This window comes from Serinus canaria, chromosome 2 (assembly GCF_022539315.1).
Source record: "Serinus canaria isolate serCan28SL12 chromosome 2, serCan2020, whole genome shotgun sequence".
Classification (NCBI taxonomy): Eukaryota; Metazoa; Chordata; class Aves; order Passeriformes; family Fringillidae; genus Serinus; species Serinus canaria.
In genome coordinates, this window is record NC_066315.1 from 65,071,021 (window position 1) to 65,087,177 (window position 16,157).

The 16,157-nt window shown below is 53.1% G+C and overlaps 1 protein-coding gene across 4 annotated transcripts in view; it reads left to right on the plus strand.

Annotated features, from left to right (window-relative positions):
- Positions 1-16,157, plus strand: part of TFAP2A (transcription factor AP-2 alpha) — a 19,992-nt gene continuing 3,835 nt past the window's right edge. Inside the window, exons 1-5 of one of the 4 annotated variants that reach the window (XM_050970290.1) lie at positions 1-166; positions 8,200-8,634; positions 11,538-11,589; positions 13,228-13,459; positions 14,355-14,473. In XM_050970290.1, the coding sequence (XP_050826247.1) occupies positions 134-166; positions 8,200-8,634; positions 11,538-11,589; positions 13,228-13,459; positions 14,355-14,473 (871 nt within the window). In that variant the 5' untranslated portion in view covers positions 1-133. Of the gene's footprint in view, positions 167-3,047; positions 3,380-5,672; positions 5,856-6,742; positions 6,908-8,199; positions 8,635-11,537; positions 11,590-13,227; positions 13,460-14,354; positions 14,474-16,157 lie in introns of those variants that run through there. The other 3 variants (XM_030230957.2, XM_030230968.2, XM_030230964.2) reach the window with 3 other exon arrangements.

A 16,157-nucleotide genomic window follows, 5' to 3' on the forward strand; every position in this document is an offset into this window, starting at 1 on the left:
AGCTCTTTATGGCCAGGTGAGAGAGTCCCGGCTCAGGTAAGGGGAGGATTTACCCACAGGCGTCCCAGGCGAGTGGCTTGCCCTCGCAGTCCATGACCAGCAGGGACCTGGGGACTCGGAGCCCGCAGCCAGGATGTCTATCCTTGCCAAGATGGGGGACTGGCAGGTAAGGTGACCCTCTGCCCTGGGGGGGTTTATTGTTACTTTGGGACGGGAGGCTGGGCAGGAGCGAGAAAGGTGACGGGCCCGGAGGGAGTTGGGGGCGAGCCTGACGTTGAGGTTGGGTGTTTCGAGGCCCTCGGTGCTGGAGCCGCCCGCGGCCACTCGTGAGGCCCGGCTGCAACAGGTAGAGAGCGGCGGACTGGGGTCTACAGGGGCGAGGGCTGCTCCGCCGCCGCCGGCGCGGGTGACACGACCCCGGCAACGTGGGCCGGCCGAGAGCGGCGTGTGCCCCCCCGGCGTCCCTGTGCCCGGGGCCAGCGGCGGCCTGCCCGCCGCGGGGCCCTGGGGCTGCCCACGGGACGCGGCGGGACCCCACGCGGGGCAGGGCCCGCAGCCGCGGCGTGACCTGGCGCGCATCGGGGACGCGCCGCGGGAGCTGAAACCTCTCCACGAGCTCCCACCCCAGCCTGTCCCATGGAAAAATGACCCTGCCTGGGAGTGGAAAGCACTCCCTCGGGATGAGCTGAAGGGAAAAGCAGAGCCCACCGGTGAAAGAGGCCAGGCGGGGAACACGCGGCCCGCCGGGGCCTCTGCCGGCCCCACGGACCCGAGGGGACCCGCAGACACCACGGACGAGGCTACACGTGTGGAGTTACGGAGACTCACGAACGGGGAGACTCTTGAAAAACCCTGGAGCGCCCTGATGCCCGTCTGCTCGGGCCGGATGACCGCAGATTGCCGGCTAGTGAAAGGGAAGATGCATCGTCCTGTTCAAGCACACGGGATTTTCTTAGAGAAAAGGACTTTTAAAGAATTTATTTCTTTCCCAGGACAGTCCTGTTTCATATGGGAGCCTGGTTTCTTTTTCTGCTCCCAACTTTTAGAATCTCTCGACTAAGTCTTTCCTTAGACTACCTTATTTATTTTTTTTATTTCTTTAGGGTAGCACCAAGTCATCTTAAAAAAAAAAAAAAAGGGTGAGGGGGCAAAATAAGTAAACAAAAGTTATTTAAATTATTTGTACATCAGCTAACGTCTTTTTATCCTACCGGTGCGAAAAAGCTGTAAAAAGAAGATTTTTCTTTTATTTCACTGAAATCAATTCTTGCGCAATCGTATTTACGGGTTATCTGCCTTGAAATCTATTCCCGACTTTTCCTTACACCCCGGCCTTCCTTGCCCCTTCTCCCTGGCGCTGCGGCCCCCCCATCGCCCCGCCTGGCCGGAGGGGCCGGGCCGCGGGAATCGCCTCCCGCTGCCCCGTGCGGATCTGTCGGGAAAACCGCCCCTTCCCCTCGCAGCCCTGCGGTCCACCGGCCCGGGAAGAGAAGGCAAAAGAGTCAGGCCTTTGGCCCACGGGAGTCCCTAGCAGCCGCAGCTGGGAGGCTGTCCCGGGTGGCAGGCTTTCCCGACCGCCCCGCTTCAGACAGGACGGCGCTAAGGGGCCATGGGCCCCTTCGTCAACCCCCTTCCCTCCTCTTTTTCTCATCTCCAGCACCCCCCCGGGGCATTAACTAGGCTTAATCTGCCAGCTCCATTTGAACCTCAATGGGAGTAAAAACAACAATTTACTCTCCTGCCAGTGGTAGACAAAAGCGCTGGTGAAAAAGAGCATCGGGGGTGGGAGTATGGTGGAGGAGGGGGAAGGGGAAAGAAAAAAAAAAATTCCGTTTAGGGGACATGGATGTTTGTGTTTGTGAAGGAGCAGTCCCGGGAGCCCGGGGGCTTTGCCACCCTTCTCGGCGTGGCGACACGTGGGCCGGGCCCCCGAGGGCCCTCTGCGGCTCCCCATCGGAGTGCAGGGGCCATTTGCTCCTGGAGGCAGTAAATTTTCCTCCGACGTCGAGGGCGGGGGGGAGGGTGGCCCCGGGAGGGTCTTCCAGGCCGAGGAGGCTGGTTTTGCCGTCGGCAAAAGGAAGTTTCGGTGAGCAGCAGGGCAGCCAGGTGCACGGGCAGCCGTGGGGATGCCCGGCTTCTGGGGACGCCTGGGGACACGGCTAGCGAGGCGAGCTGCGCCAGGCCCGACACGCCAGCCCCGCGGAGAGCGAATGCCTTGCCCTTCGGTGAAGCGAATGATCACTCAGAGATGGAAAAAAGAAAAAAAAAAAAAAAAGAAGAAAAACGGGAAAAACGAAGCCTTGCGGTGGATGTATCAAGGCTGGGCAACCGGGGAAATAAAAGAGAAGGGTGGAGAAGAGAGAAGCAAGCCCCCCAGGAGGGCAGCCTGAGTGATCCCTTAGCAGCACATTGTTAAGCAAACGAAGCGCTCCACCTAAGAAAGTACCAAAGTTTCATTGTGGTCATTGTTTTGTCCTTTTGCTCAAGTGCTTGCCAAAGACTTTGGCTCCTGCTACAGTCAATTTACCGTTCGCCCACTTCTATTTGGGAGATAATGTTGGATTTGTTTGGGTGGTGTTTTTTTTTTTTGAAGACAAATAGCCGAGAAGAAAAAAAAAAAAAAAAAAAAGTAGTTTGCGAAGCAAAGAAGCTTTTAAAATATCCTCAAAAAAAAAAAAAAAAAAAAAAAAGACCAAATCCAGAGGGCAAGAGAAGCCTCTGCAGACAATAACCTCGTTCGAGCAGGACAAGAATCTCGTTTTTCCTCGCTTTGCTTGCTTTAACCTCAGTGTAAAAAAAAAAAAAAAAAAAAAAAAAAAGGAAAAAAAAGTGGGTAGGGGGAGAGATAAATCCAATGGGGTGGCTTTATGGCTAGCCCCAAACTTTCTGTGGATCGGATGGGAGCCTCTTTGATTTCACTGGTCACTTTCCTCCCCGCTGGCAGGCAGAGGCACGAGGGCTAGCAGCGGCCCGCAGGCAGACAGGCAGGGCCCACTGCCCCCCCGCGCCGGGGCTCGGCAAGTCGAAGAAATCTTTTTTTGTCTTTATTTTTTTTTTTTCTTGCTCGTGGGTCCCTTCTACCTGTGTCCATCGCTGCAGGTTGTTGTGCTGGCGAGCAATTGGGCTGTTGTTGATATGCTAATGAGGCGATTAGACTGTGGGTAAAGAGCTGGAAAAGGGAAAAGTTTCCACCATTAGAGGGAGATCTCCGAGCGCGGACGGGAGCGCTGCCGAGCCTCCGCCAGCCGCGCTCCCCACGCCGCCCGGCACCGCCACCGTAGGGAGAGGCAAGGCAGGGAGAACCAAATCCTCTCTCGCGCGCCAATCCATGAAAATGCTTTGGAAACTGACGGATAATATCAAGTATGAGGAATGTGAGGTAAGCGCTTCCCCCGGGTCCGGGCAGAGCCCCGGCCCCGCAGCTACAAGCGGGAGCCTTCAGCATCCCTCCGTCTCTCAATTTCGTTTAGGAAAACTTCTGCTCCGTCGTCAGGCTTCCTTGCGGTCCTGCAGCCGGAGAGGGGCTGGGGTCCTTCCCCAGGAACTTCGGGGCTTGTGGAAACACGGCTTTGTCGGAAGTGTATGAGGAAAGGCAAACAGGATCCAGAAGCAGCCTGGTCTATAGGTAGATCTTCTGTAGATAAGGCTCTTGTAGGATGCTACACTCATCCATATGGATGGATGGATAGATGGATGGATAGGCGGCTGGCTGAATGAATGGACAGATAAATGAATGAGAGGGCCAAGAGACAAAGGGAAGAGAATTATTCTTGCACTCTAGGTACCCGAGGCATCCAAATAAATTGGCTCAGGACCGACGCTTAAATGCAGCCTTTTCGATATATCTGCGGGTTCATTATACCGAGCTGCACAAATTTACAGGGGTCAACTGCCTAAATGAAATCACGGGTTTTGGGAGCAGTGTTCCCCCAGCCTCCTAATTTTCAGGGCCACATTCCCACGGGTTTGAGACATAGTAATTTAACCGCTTGGGAAAAAATAAATAAAATCCACCTCATTCGGTTTTGGAGCCGTTCAGCACAGATTGTGTGCGTGCATCTCTCTCTGTGCCTGTATGTGCATCCATATTTTTACAAAGAGGCGAGTGTCTTTTAATCTGACAAAAAGGAGAAGAAGAGGAAAAAGAAGAGCCATGCCCAGGACCCATGCCTAGTCTCAAAACAACGAATACTATTGTCACCCGTTTCGAAAAAGTTGCCTGTGCAGTGGGTTCAAACCGCGCAATAAAAGACTCTACTTTGCAAGTGAACGCTGTTATTTGGTCGTGACCCACGCGGGAAGATCCCCTCAGCCTCGGCGGAGCCTTGCCGACATGCATCTTTGGGTCGAAAGGGGCACTCTCCCATCCGACCCTGACGCTGTTTTGGGCGATGCTGTAGTTTAGGGAAGGGACCGAGGACTCGGCAGGCTCAGCGCCGACTAAGTGATTTGGTGATCTAGTCCCTGATCCATGAGTTTGGGATGAAGCTGTCTCCCGATGCGGGAGCTGAGCTATAGATCCTCTCGTTGGCCGGTGCTTGATTTCTATGAATGAGGTGTCGGGTGTTGGGGTTTGTGGATTGTGTAGTGTTTTTTTAATTTTTTTTTTTTTTTTAGTTGGCTGAGTTGGGTTTTTTTGTGTTTTGGATTTTTAATTTTTTTTTCAACCCGGAAAAAAAGACACTCCTCAGCTGCATTTCGGGTGGAAAGCGTGCCTCTTCCCCCTCCCTCCCCTCAGGACCGGTCTTCCAGTTTGCACACGTGCGAGCGTGTGGATTTCATCGCAAATGGCTTTTGTTGCCTTGCGTTAATGGGACTTCGCACCGAGGTGTTACCAAACACGGAGGGAGCAGCAGCCGCTCCGTGAACCGGCCGGATTGTGTGCGTACGTCTGGGGTTGGCTCTCCGTGTTTACCTCGGGAGAGGGTGCGAGAACACTTTTAAGAGAGGATGGAAAAGAGGGTAGCTGTCCCCCTCCGGGGGTAGAACGTGCCTTAGAATTAAAAAAAAAAAAAAAAGAAAAAGGAATGAAAGATTAAAAAAAAAAAAAAAAAGAAAGATAGAAAAACAAAGATAAACCTAGAAAAAAGGTATAAAAGCCCGGGCAGTCGCGCTCAGAGCCCGGGGCGGCTGGAGCGCCGGGGGGTCGGGGCGGGCGGGCGGAGCGTGGGGCCGGGCGCCGGCGGCGCGGCGGCTGCGGCGGGGCAGCGGCGGCGGCGAGCGGAGCGGTGCCTGTTTTAAGGGAGTTGTTTGGGAGTTGCACAGCCAGTCCGACGGGTTGCGCCGGAGCCCCGGCTTGTCTGGGCCGGGAGAAGCGCTCGCCTTGCCTCTTTTCCCAGCTCCCGCTCCCCCCCCGCGTCCCTCCCGCCCTCCTTCCCTCCCCGCCTTGCTGCCTCCTGCCTTTTTCCTCCGTCTCTTCCCGGATCCTTCGAGAGGGGGGCCGCGGGGAGCCCGGCGGATGCTCCTTGGGCTCCCCAGCCCCCCCCGCCCCGGGCGCCCGCTGGTCTCTGCGCTGGGCTCCAACCGGAGGAAGAGGAGGAGGAGGAGGAGGAGGGCTGACACCCAGAGGGGGAGACACCCAAAAAAACTTTCCCAGCCGGTTTCCGGGACGTGGGGCGCGGAGGCGAGCCTGCTCGGCGGCGCGGGGCGGCCGCCGCGGGGGCAGAGGCGAGGGGAGCCCCTCGGCGGGGCGCCGTCGAGGCATGGACGGGGCGGCGGCGGGCGGTACCGCGGAGCCCACCCCGCGCAAAGGCGGCGGCGGTGCGGCCGAGGGCAGCAAGAACCAAGCGGGAAGCGAGCAGCCGCTCTTCTCCCTAGGCTTTGAGGCCGGCTACGCGCAGCAGCCGCAGCCCGAGGTGCGCCCGCGAAGGACTGCGGGGCTGGGGACATGGGGAGGCGGCAGCTGGGGGGAAGGGACGGGAAGCGAAGGGAAGGTGAGGAAGGATGGGGGGGGGGATCCCGCGCCCCCTCCCCTCTCTCCTTCTGCCCGTCTCTCCTACTCCCTCCCCACCCCCCCCCCCCCTTTCTGCACCCCCCTCCTGGCTCCCACCCTCTCCCTCTCTCAGGATCTCTTTCTCTTTCACTTTTGCATGCCCTGCAACCTTTTAAAATGTTGCCCCTTTCCTGTGATTCGTCAGACGCAGCAGCATGTGCCCCCTCTCTCTCTCCAGCTCCCTCTCTCTCCCTTTTTGTCTCTCTCTCCCTCTCCCTCTCCCCCATCTCTGATTAGATACACTGATTCTTCATTCAATGGACGTCATTTAGAACAGGCTCTGCCTTGAGTTGCCTTCTCGCTTCACGCTCGATTTCCAGCCATTCTTCCCTTATTAAGTGTTCGTGTAATATTAATAGTCATGAATATCTGCTATTAGGAGTCTCCAGGAAGGCAGCAGATCTGTTATTAGGAGCTCAAGTGAAGCAGCAGCTAAGTCAAAGGAGAAAAAGAAAGAGTCAGAGGAAAAAAAAGGATTAAGAAACAAACACACACAAGCTAAAAAAAAAAAAAAAAAGGAAAAAAAGCGCCAAACAAACAACAAAAAAACCAAAACAAAACAAAAAAAAAAAAAAGAAAAAGCAACCAACTTTGACTCCTCACACCGCGCCAGGATAGAGAGCTCGCCTTGGGAACACCCGATGAAGGGCAGCAGAGATCGGTGCAAGTTCTGATGGATTATCGTGGCGCGCCCGCGGTGCAGGAGCAGCCCCGGCGCCCCGGTCCTGCCGCCCGCGCCTAGCGCCGGGCTCCGGCCGCGCTCCCTCCGCGCCCGCGCCGCGCCCGCACCCGCGGGGCTCCGCCGGGGGCTGCGCGCTTCGCCGGTCCCTTTCCTCTGCCTTTTTGTTATTTTTTCTGCCTTGACTTGTAACCCCCGACTCTTCGCAGATGTTAGTGCACAGTTTTTCGGCTATGGTGAGTTGCTTCACGTTTCTCTCGGAGGGGGTTCGGTGCGCTCTGGGTGTTGCTATTGTTGTCGGCGGTGGCAGTGGGGGTTTCACACCCAGCTTTCCGGAGAGGGCTTTTTTTCCTTCCCTTCATTTTTATAAATTCGGTGGTTTACATTTTGCCCTTTCTCTCTTTATTTTTCTTTTCTTCCCTCCCCCTCCCCCCTCCCTTTTTTTTTTTCCTTTGGTCTGCTTCGAGCGAACTGCAAAAGGCTTTGCTTGGACCTTACCGCTTCGATTCCTTAACCTTGCCACCTGCAAACGTAGTATTTTCACTTTCTCGTTTCTCTGCTTCGGGACCGTGGTTCTTTCCTTCGAATCCTCCTCCGTGGAGGCCATTCCTTTTGCCACAGACGTTCATGTGGGCTCCTCTGCCCGGTCTCCAGAGCCGGCAGAGCCGTGCCGAAGCGCCCGGGCTTATTTCGGCGCCGCTTGCCCGTCGGGGCGGCGGCGCTTCCCCCGGCCGCCTGCCGCATTCCTCCGCTTTCCCGGCGGCTGAGCCGCCGCTGCCCGCTCCGCTCCGCTCCCGAATCACAAGCTGGGGAGCCGGGCACTCGGGGTTCGGCTCTCCCCGTAGGTGGGGGACCATGGCAGTGCTTTCTCCCCGAAACATTTCTAAAACTCTAAGGGGGAACTACCGGTTTGTTTGGAGCCTATTTCGGCGTTTTCTGGTAACAAAATGGCAGTGGATTTGGATTTTCCAGGGTTTTCTTGGGACGCGATCGGTAATGTCAGCGACAGTATTTATCTCGGTTCTGTTAAGGGCCAGAGGAAGGATTTTGGGTTGTGGCAGAATTATTATTTCAATAATGCTCGCTTGTGAATCATTCTTTTTATTTGTGGGAGATACCTGCTCCTGAAATGACGGGGCACGATCTGTTGTGAATCCACGCTGTATCGTCGCAATGTTTTATTAATTATTATAAGCTGTCCTGTTATAATTATTGCTATTATTACTGTTATCATTATTGCCGTTATTGGTTTTTTAAAAACCGAGACTGCCTATTAATTATTTGGGAAGGGAAATCAGAGGCAGATAGATCTCCAGATCTGCTTTTCTCCGCCTCGGAGACGATGATTTGCCCCTCATTGCCCTATAGATGAAATTTTCAAGGCGATTTTGAGGAAAATCGGTTTGATATTATCTTTGTTTTTCTTTTCTCCTTTCCCCTCCCCCTCCTCCCCCTCCTTTGCACCCTCCACCCCCCAACCCTCCCCCCCCTCCCCCCCCCTCACCCCGGCTCCCGTTCCCCATCTCAGGAGCGCCACGACAGTACCAGCAACGGGACAGCCCGGTTACCCCAGTTGGGGACCGTGGGTCAGTCTCCCTACACCAGCGCCCCACCGCTATCCCACACCCCCAACGCCGACTTCCAGCCCCCTTACTTCCCCCCCCCTTACCAGCCCATCTACCCCCAGTCTCAGGACCCCTACTCCCACGTGAACGACCCGTACAGCCTCAACCCCCTCCATGCCCAGCCACAGCCCCAGCACCCAGGATGGCCGGGACAGAGGCAGAGCCAGGAGACGGGGCTGCTCCACACGCACCGGGGTTTGCCCCACCAGCTCTCGGGGCTCGACCCGCGCAGGGACTACCGGCGGCACGACGACCTGCTGCACGCCCCGCACGGGCTGGGCTCGGGGCTGGCCGACCTGCCCCTCCACTCCATCCCCCACGCCATCGAGGACGTGCCGGTAAGCCAAGGGGTCGCCCACTCGTCCCTCTTACCGCGGGAGCTCAACATCGCGGGGGAGAGGGAGGGAGCGAGGGGAACCCCCTGCCTCCCCCTCCCAAAAAAAAATAGGAGGAAGGGAAGAAGAGAACTCCCCCCTCCCCGTCCCCCAGGGAAGAGTGAAGCCCCCACCTAGAACAAAAGGTTCTCGCAGCTCGTCCCTGAGCGACGTCTCCCCGCTAACTTGCCCACTAAAATATAAATAAATCAAATTACTGTCAGCGTTAACAATATCTTTCCTTCTCAATGACAATAAGCTGTTACGATTGGAAGAATATATAATATTACCACAGGGCCGTGCATTTGGGGATTTCTTACTGCCTTGGGAAAGACACGAGTCTGAAATGCCTGTGAGGACATTTAACGAGATCTCACAAATTTAAAGGGGGGGTGGTGGGGAAGTGGCTAAAAGTGGCCTAAGAAGGAAAAATTGGTTTCCCATGATTACAGGATTGGCATATGTAATAACCACATCCAAAGTTATAAGAGGGTATGGGCAGATCCTCTTCTCTAAAGGAATTAATTGACAAATCAGGGAAGAGGTATACTAAAATGCTGCCGCCTTCTTTTAGTAGCGGTGCAAAGGGATGACCTCATAAATCATTACCTATAGGTTATCGAATTTGAGTCAGACCTGCTACACCCTATATTAAATCAAATGTTGGGAGCCTATTGGAGGATGCATTATTTGGGGGAACCTAATTCTATTATCGATGAGTACAGACTTTAAAAATGATTTCTAATTAAGCATGACATTAGTGCACAGGCTACTTACAAAGCAAGCCAGGGCTATTGTTCAGTTAGGAAAGTGGCCTTATGCAACATGATAGGTCGTGATCAAAGTTCATCTTTCTGGGTTTCCCCCTGAAAATGGAATTAGAACATGGCAATAAATTTATTAAAGCCCACAGAGCTCATGCTGAGGGACTGAAGCTGCTCGACTTGCAGGAGGAAAGAGGAGGAGGGAACTGTGGTATCTGGATGTGATTTTTGCCGAAATGCCATCCCAAATTACAGGATCAAATATTACAACAATATATTTGCTGACAGTTTAATGAGTACAGTTTCGTGTTGCAAGGATAATATTCAGATGAACTTACCTATTTTTGGGGGTCATTTTGAAATCTTTTGTAAATTATACTCAGAGAAAATAGTGAATTTATTACAGCACTCATCTGGCTAAATTAGCCACAGAAAATTGCTGGTTGTGTTTAGCAGTTTTGCAATAAACGCATACGTTTTTCAAAGTGGAGGATTTAGTAAGCAATTTGGATCTGTTAAATGCAGGTCGACTCTTTAAATTTGATATAAAATAACATGGAGGCAATCGTATGAATAAACTAATTTGTTGACTGCAAGCCCCTGATTGCTGTAGGAAAACATGACTTAAAATGTTCTCTTGAATTCTCCCTTTCCTCAGTTGTGCTCTATGGCAGTGGGCTGATTCAGGAAGCCTCCTCTTCAGATCTATGAATCAATAGCATTGCTATACTTTGTGAAAACCAAATGCCATCTGGTTTAAATCCTTGAGCCAGTCTAGTAATTTTTTTTTTCTCTGTAAGGCTGAATCAGCAGGCTTCATGAAGGAGAGTATAAAATAAGAGGGTGCATCTTTTAGGTGTACTTTATCTGGTTAAAAAAAAAAAAAATCCGTTACAGAAATCTGAGTGGTGAGGATAATTTTGGATTTTTTCCGTTGCTGCAACAGTTAACCTTTAATAAAAATGACTGCTTAATATTTAAGAAAGTCAAGTAGATGGTGAAAATTATTTAATCGTAAATATCTCTGTGGGATTTTAAACTTAACAGTCCTCCCTGTACAGAATATGTGTAGAAATAACACAAATAAAAGTATTATGCCACACTACATTTACTTTATGGGTTTAGGGTGCATGCATAAAGGGATCATATTTCCCCATATAGTTAAAACACAAGAACTGCAGCAGTAGTCATTTCTGAACATTTCTCAATTTAATTATACTTAAATCCAGAAGCACTTTAGGCAAGTTACAAATGAGAGCATTGAGTATAATAAAACCTGTAATAAAGCAACTTAGTACCATCCACCCGGAATCATTGAGATCAGGCACAATTAACAGGAGCATAAATCCAAGACAGAATGGAAAATGTTAGAATCAGTATTATTGTTGGACAAAGACTAGAGAAGGAAGTAATAGTTTTTTAAATGGTAATGCCTGGGTTTTGTAACGATTGCGAAATCTTCTATCTCAGCAGCACTGGTGTTAATTTGTAAACACAGCCAGACATTATATTGCTTGTCAGTTTTTGGAATTAGAAAACATGATTTCATTTGACTTTCTAATCACGTCGTGACTCCGCCGCGCGAACCCCAGCTGTAGGCGCGACCGCGGAACCTGCGAGGGGACAATAGTGGGGGAGCCCGGGGTGCGTGGGCCCCCCGGCCCCGCGCCGCTCCGCGCTCCTTTGTGCTTTCCCTCCCGCGGGCGCGGGAGAGGGAGCGGGCGCAGCGGCCCCGGGGAAGGGTTGGGCCGGGCCGGGGCTGCTTCCCGGGGAGGAGGGAAGGGACGGGAGGAGGGAGCAGTCAGAAGCTTAAGGCCACTCGAGCCCCGGGGGTGTGAGTGGTTTATTGTATTTTTTCTTGGGGATCGGGGAAAGAGCTGGGAGGGATGCAGGATTCCTCTCGATAAAGGAAACCTCTCCCAAATATTCTTCCTCCCTTCTCCCCCTCACCCCTTTCCGTGCAGGATCTGTTGTTTCCCTCCCTACACCGTGACCAGGAATGGGGGGAGCACAAAACTTCTCCTTCACCCCATCCCACCTCGGCTCTCCCTGCCTTTTGTTGTGGTTGTGCACTGACATCCCTGCCTGTTCCTTTTGTTGCAGCACGTAGAAGACCCCGGTATTAACATCCCAGATCAAACTGTAATTAAGAAAGGTAAGCTGTTTCCTTGCGCATACCAAACATGTCGTCACAGGCTGGGGACTGCTCGCTGGGAGGACTTACCCGGCCTCCCCCCTCTCCCCTCCAACCCCCCGGCCCTGGGCTCCTTCTCTGGCATGTTCTGTTGGCCGAGAAAGGTTGGAAGCAAAGAAAAACGGGCGATGTGGGTTGAAATCCGCCCTCTTAAATGGCCACGTTTGCCGGGTATTTTAATTATTATTGTCGTTAACGAGAAAAATGTTAGCAGATGATCTAGAAAATCCGAGCCGGTCTTTTAGTGCATTAGCGAACAATTGAGTTTCATGGTTTGCCCCATGCATCTGGCTGAGCGGAGGGCTTGAATCGTTGTTGGTAAACTAGAGCTGTGAATGTGAAATCGTTGTTCCCCCTCCTTCGGGTTTTCTTATTTAAATCACGCCGGTCATGAGGTGGACTGGTGGAGAACAAGGGGCGAGTTTCTGGAAACTGATGTCTGTCGGTAGTTAGGGTGGTTTGGTTTTCGTTGGCTTTTTTGCGTTTGCTTCACTTGGAATTGAATTGCTTGGAAGCTGGAACCCAAATCGTGCTATATATTTATTGCAAATTTTCACTCGATTTTCATTTCCCGTCGTTCTTTGGACAATCGAAGGATTGAGATAGGTGGAACAGGGCATTTTGCAAAGCGGGTTCTTGGTGGAAAGTGATGGGGTTTGGGTTTGGATGCTGTGTAGTGAAGACGTTGTTGGAGTAAAACCGGCAGGGTGGAAGGCGCAGCTAGTTCCTGCCTGCTCTGAGGGGTGCTATGGCTGTGTGGCCAGCTGGAATTCGGGTACCCAGGCCACCACAGGAGAGAGGTGCTGAGCAGAGGCACTCTCCTCTCTAACCCTAATTGCTGTACAGCCAGCGAACCTGAAGTTTCATACCCCCCCACCCCCCGCCTGTAAAGCCTTTGTCACGTCAAATTAGATGTGCAAGGGATAAATCTTAAGAGATGCTCTTTCCAAGTCGACATGATAATTGGCTCTTTTATTAGTAATCTCAAGAGTTCGTTTAACTCCTGTTGTATCTATTAGCCTTCCCAGAGCTATTAATGTCACAAGTGATCTATCCAAAACGGAGGGAGCCCCCTGCTTGGTTGGACTGCGCCCGCCAAGCGGAGCGGGCTAAGGCAGAGGAGAAAGGGAAGGCGGCCGGGACCCGAGGCACCGAACGGTGCCATGGCCCGGCACCTCCCCGCCGGCCGCCGCCGGGCAGGGACCGAGCTGTATTTGTGCCGGTCCTCCGCCGCGTTACGGGTTTTCCACGTCTAAATTTGTGCGCTGGCGGGGCCCCGGGCTTGCCCCACATCCTGCGCCGCTGCCCGGGCACTGCTCGCCCGACACGGCGGTACCGGCGTGCGGCACCCGGCGGCCTCGGCGCCCGACAGGGGCTGCGGGGTCTTTTCAATTTCCCCGCTGCGGGTCGAGGGATGTCCGGCTCTCCCCCTGCGCCTCCCGACGAGAAAGGGGAGGGGTGCCCCCGCTGCATCCCCGCTGCCCCACAGGCGGTGCGGGGCCGGGGCTGGCCGCAGAGAGCGGCTCGGCTGCTTCCCCCTCCCTCCCCGGCTCCCCGCCCGCTCCTCACCCTCACCTCCCTGCTCCTCCCTCCCTGCAGGCCCCGTGTCCCTCTCCAAGTCTAACAACAACGCCGTCTCCTCCATCCCCATCAACAAGGACGCGCTCTTCGGCGGGGTGGTGAACCCCAACGAGGTCTTCTGCTCGGTGCCGGGCCGCCTCTCGCTGCTCAGCTCCACCTCCAAGTACAAGGTCACGGTGGCGGAAGTACAGAGACGCCTGTCGCCGCCCGAGTGCCTCAACGCCTCCCTGCTGGGCGGAGTGCTCCGGAGGTGAGGGGCGGGGGGACGCGGGAGGCGGGATGCCGGGCCGTGCCGTGCGGGCGGGCAGGAGGCAGGCCGGGAGGGAGGGATGGAGGCAGGGAAGGCGGAGGACGAGCGCCCACGCGGGGCGGCGGCGCGGGGGGAGTGCGGCGGCCGCCGCTAGGGGGCGGGGCGCGCGCGGCTGGCGGGGCAGCGCGGCCGGGAGGCGGGAGGGGGCCCTGGCGCTGTCGCCATGGCAACGCGCGGCCTTGCGCGGCCCCCGGAGCCCCGCCGTGGGGGCCCTGCGTGTCCCTGTCCCTCTCGTGGCCATGAACATCCCCACACGCACACACAGGACCAGCTTAGTGGCGGGCACCCTGCCATGGGCTCCCACCCCGTGGTGGCCTCACCCAGGCAATTAGGCAGTGCCTGGGCAGGGAATACCATCCAGGATTAATTAAGGCAGCACCCATCTCTGCAGCCCTGCTTAGCCCAGCTCTGCTGTGAAGCCACAGATGGGCCACGTAGTTTGGTGTGAGGGCAGTGATGCTCTGGGGCTGCTGGCCCTGCAAATCGGCCCCCTCCACATCACGCCCGGGGAGAAGCTGCCCCTGTGTCCATGGCACCTCGGGAGCTCAGGGAGACACCTCAGAGCTCTACATCAGCTCTGGGGCTGATTTAGACCTTAGTGAGGGTCACTGTTCTCTAGGCGTGATCCAAAGAACCATCCCTATATGTGGGATTCAACTTTCAGCAACAGTTGGTCTTGAATCTCCCACTGCCATGAATCCCATCCCTTGTTCCTAAACCTTATAATCCCTTCCCTGGAAAAGGATGTGTTGTGGGCATGAGTGTGGGCAGGAACCAAAGTAGGAGCAGGTGTTCCCCCAAGCCCTATTTCTCAATGCTTTTCTGTGTGGAGCAGGGCAAAGTCTAAAAACGGAGGGAGATCTCTGAGGGAGAAACTGGACAAAATAGGACTAAACCTGCCAGCTGGGAGGCGTAAAGCTGCTAATGTTACCTTGCTCACATCGCTCGTGGAGGGTAAGTGACTCAGAGCTGGAAGGGCTCGTTTGGAAAATGTGCCTGTTGCTTTTGCCAAATGGGAGAAGATTTGCTGTTGGATCGTTCGGGTTTTCTTTCTCCTTTCCCAGAGCTGGTGCTGCTCACTAGCATTTGGAAGGGTGTTATTTTCTGTGTCTTAAATTGGGTGCCTTTGCTTTTTGTCATAACCTGAAATGGGTTTGTGCGAGTCCTGCAGACTCAGCAAAGCGTTCTATTATGTATTTGCTTTTAAGTTTCCGAGCTAGATGTTTTCAGGGCCCCATCTTGCTCGCTCATTCAAATGAGTAATCCCTCTGTGGAGTAAGCAGATCTCATTGGGAGCAACACGGGAAGGATCCCTGTGAAGGGGGATTGTGGGCTTATGAGCCCCAAAAGAGACCCATGAGTATCGAGTTGAAAATTAGGGGCAGCAGAGCCTCTAATACTTCACTGCTGTTCTTCTGCCACAGGTGGACAACCAAGCAATTTTAAATGTCAGAAGCTGCAGCTACTTTAAGTTTGTTCTCCCTCCCAGCCTGCAGCCACATAACAGTAAATCATTTAACTTTTCTGACATCTGCATTTGAGAAATGCGTGACCATTACTTCCTGAATTAATTTGAGAATCCTTGACCTCAGCCATGAATTAATGGTGTCCTGAAAGCCTCAAAGTTACACCACTGCCAGCCCCCACTCCCTTTTGGTTCTCATTTTCAGAACACATGTTCCCTTGGCTGTATCATTCTCCTGTTCTTTGGCTGGAAAAGGTGCAAGTTGCTTTAATGCCTTGGGATGTCCTGTGCTGTCTTTACAGGGAGGTGGGAAGCTCAAGAATTTGTCGTCATTTAGTTTTGAAGCAGTGGCTGTGTCACACTGGCTGACACAAAGTATGTCTGAGGCCTGCAGATAGACCCCTCTCCTTTCTCCTTACTTATGAGTTCGGCTGCATTTTAGACTGGTTCAGTTTGCAAAGTGCTTTTAAACTCAGCCTGAGCTGTCCAGGTTCAGCTTAAGTTTGGTTGTGTAGGCGGGAATTTGTTTTGTTGTCGCTTTGCATTCTGAGAGAAGTGTTTCATGTTCAAAGAGATGGGGAAAGACACGCTGTGCGATGATGCCAGGCATCATTTTTTTAAACATCAGGATTAATGAACAAACTATATTTATACTGCGTGAAAATTACCGCATCTTCATGTTTCTGAAAAGGCTTTGCAATTGCATTGATACGCTGTGGTAAAAAAATCGCGAGGGGAAAACTTGTAAAAAGTCTAGATTTGGTAGATGCTTAACATTATTTGTGGTGTTAATGAATATGGAGAAGGTTTTATGGTAATCTATTGTTCTGTTTTGCTTTCACGTACAATGGCTTTGAGAAGAATGATTTTTTAAAAAAACAAAACCAGAGGTCTGATCTTCAGATAACTTAGTGATGGTGGCTAATTCTGGGAAGATGATGGTATAAACACTGCTGAGGCTTCGAGTCCCATAGCGATGAGGCAGTTTCTAGAGTACTGTTATTGTTTATGATCCGCTCCATTTTATGGAAACAAGCTCACTGGACTGAGGCTTTGAAGCTCTAATTGGCGCATGCGTTCTTCCGGAGCTAGAGCTAATGGCAGGAAGCCCTGCAGTAAAAACCAACTGGTTCAGGAAATTAAAACCAAAGATTTGAAAATCAACAAAACAGA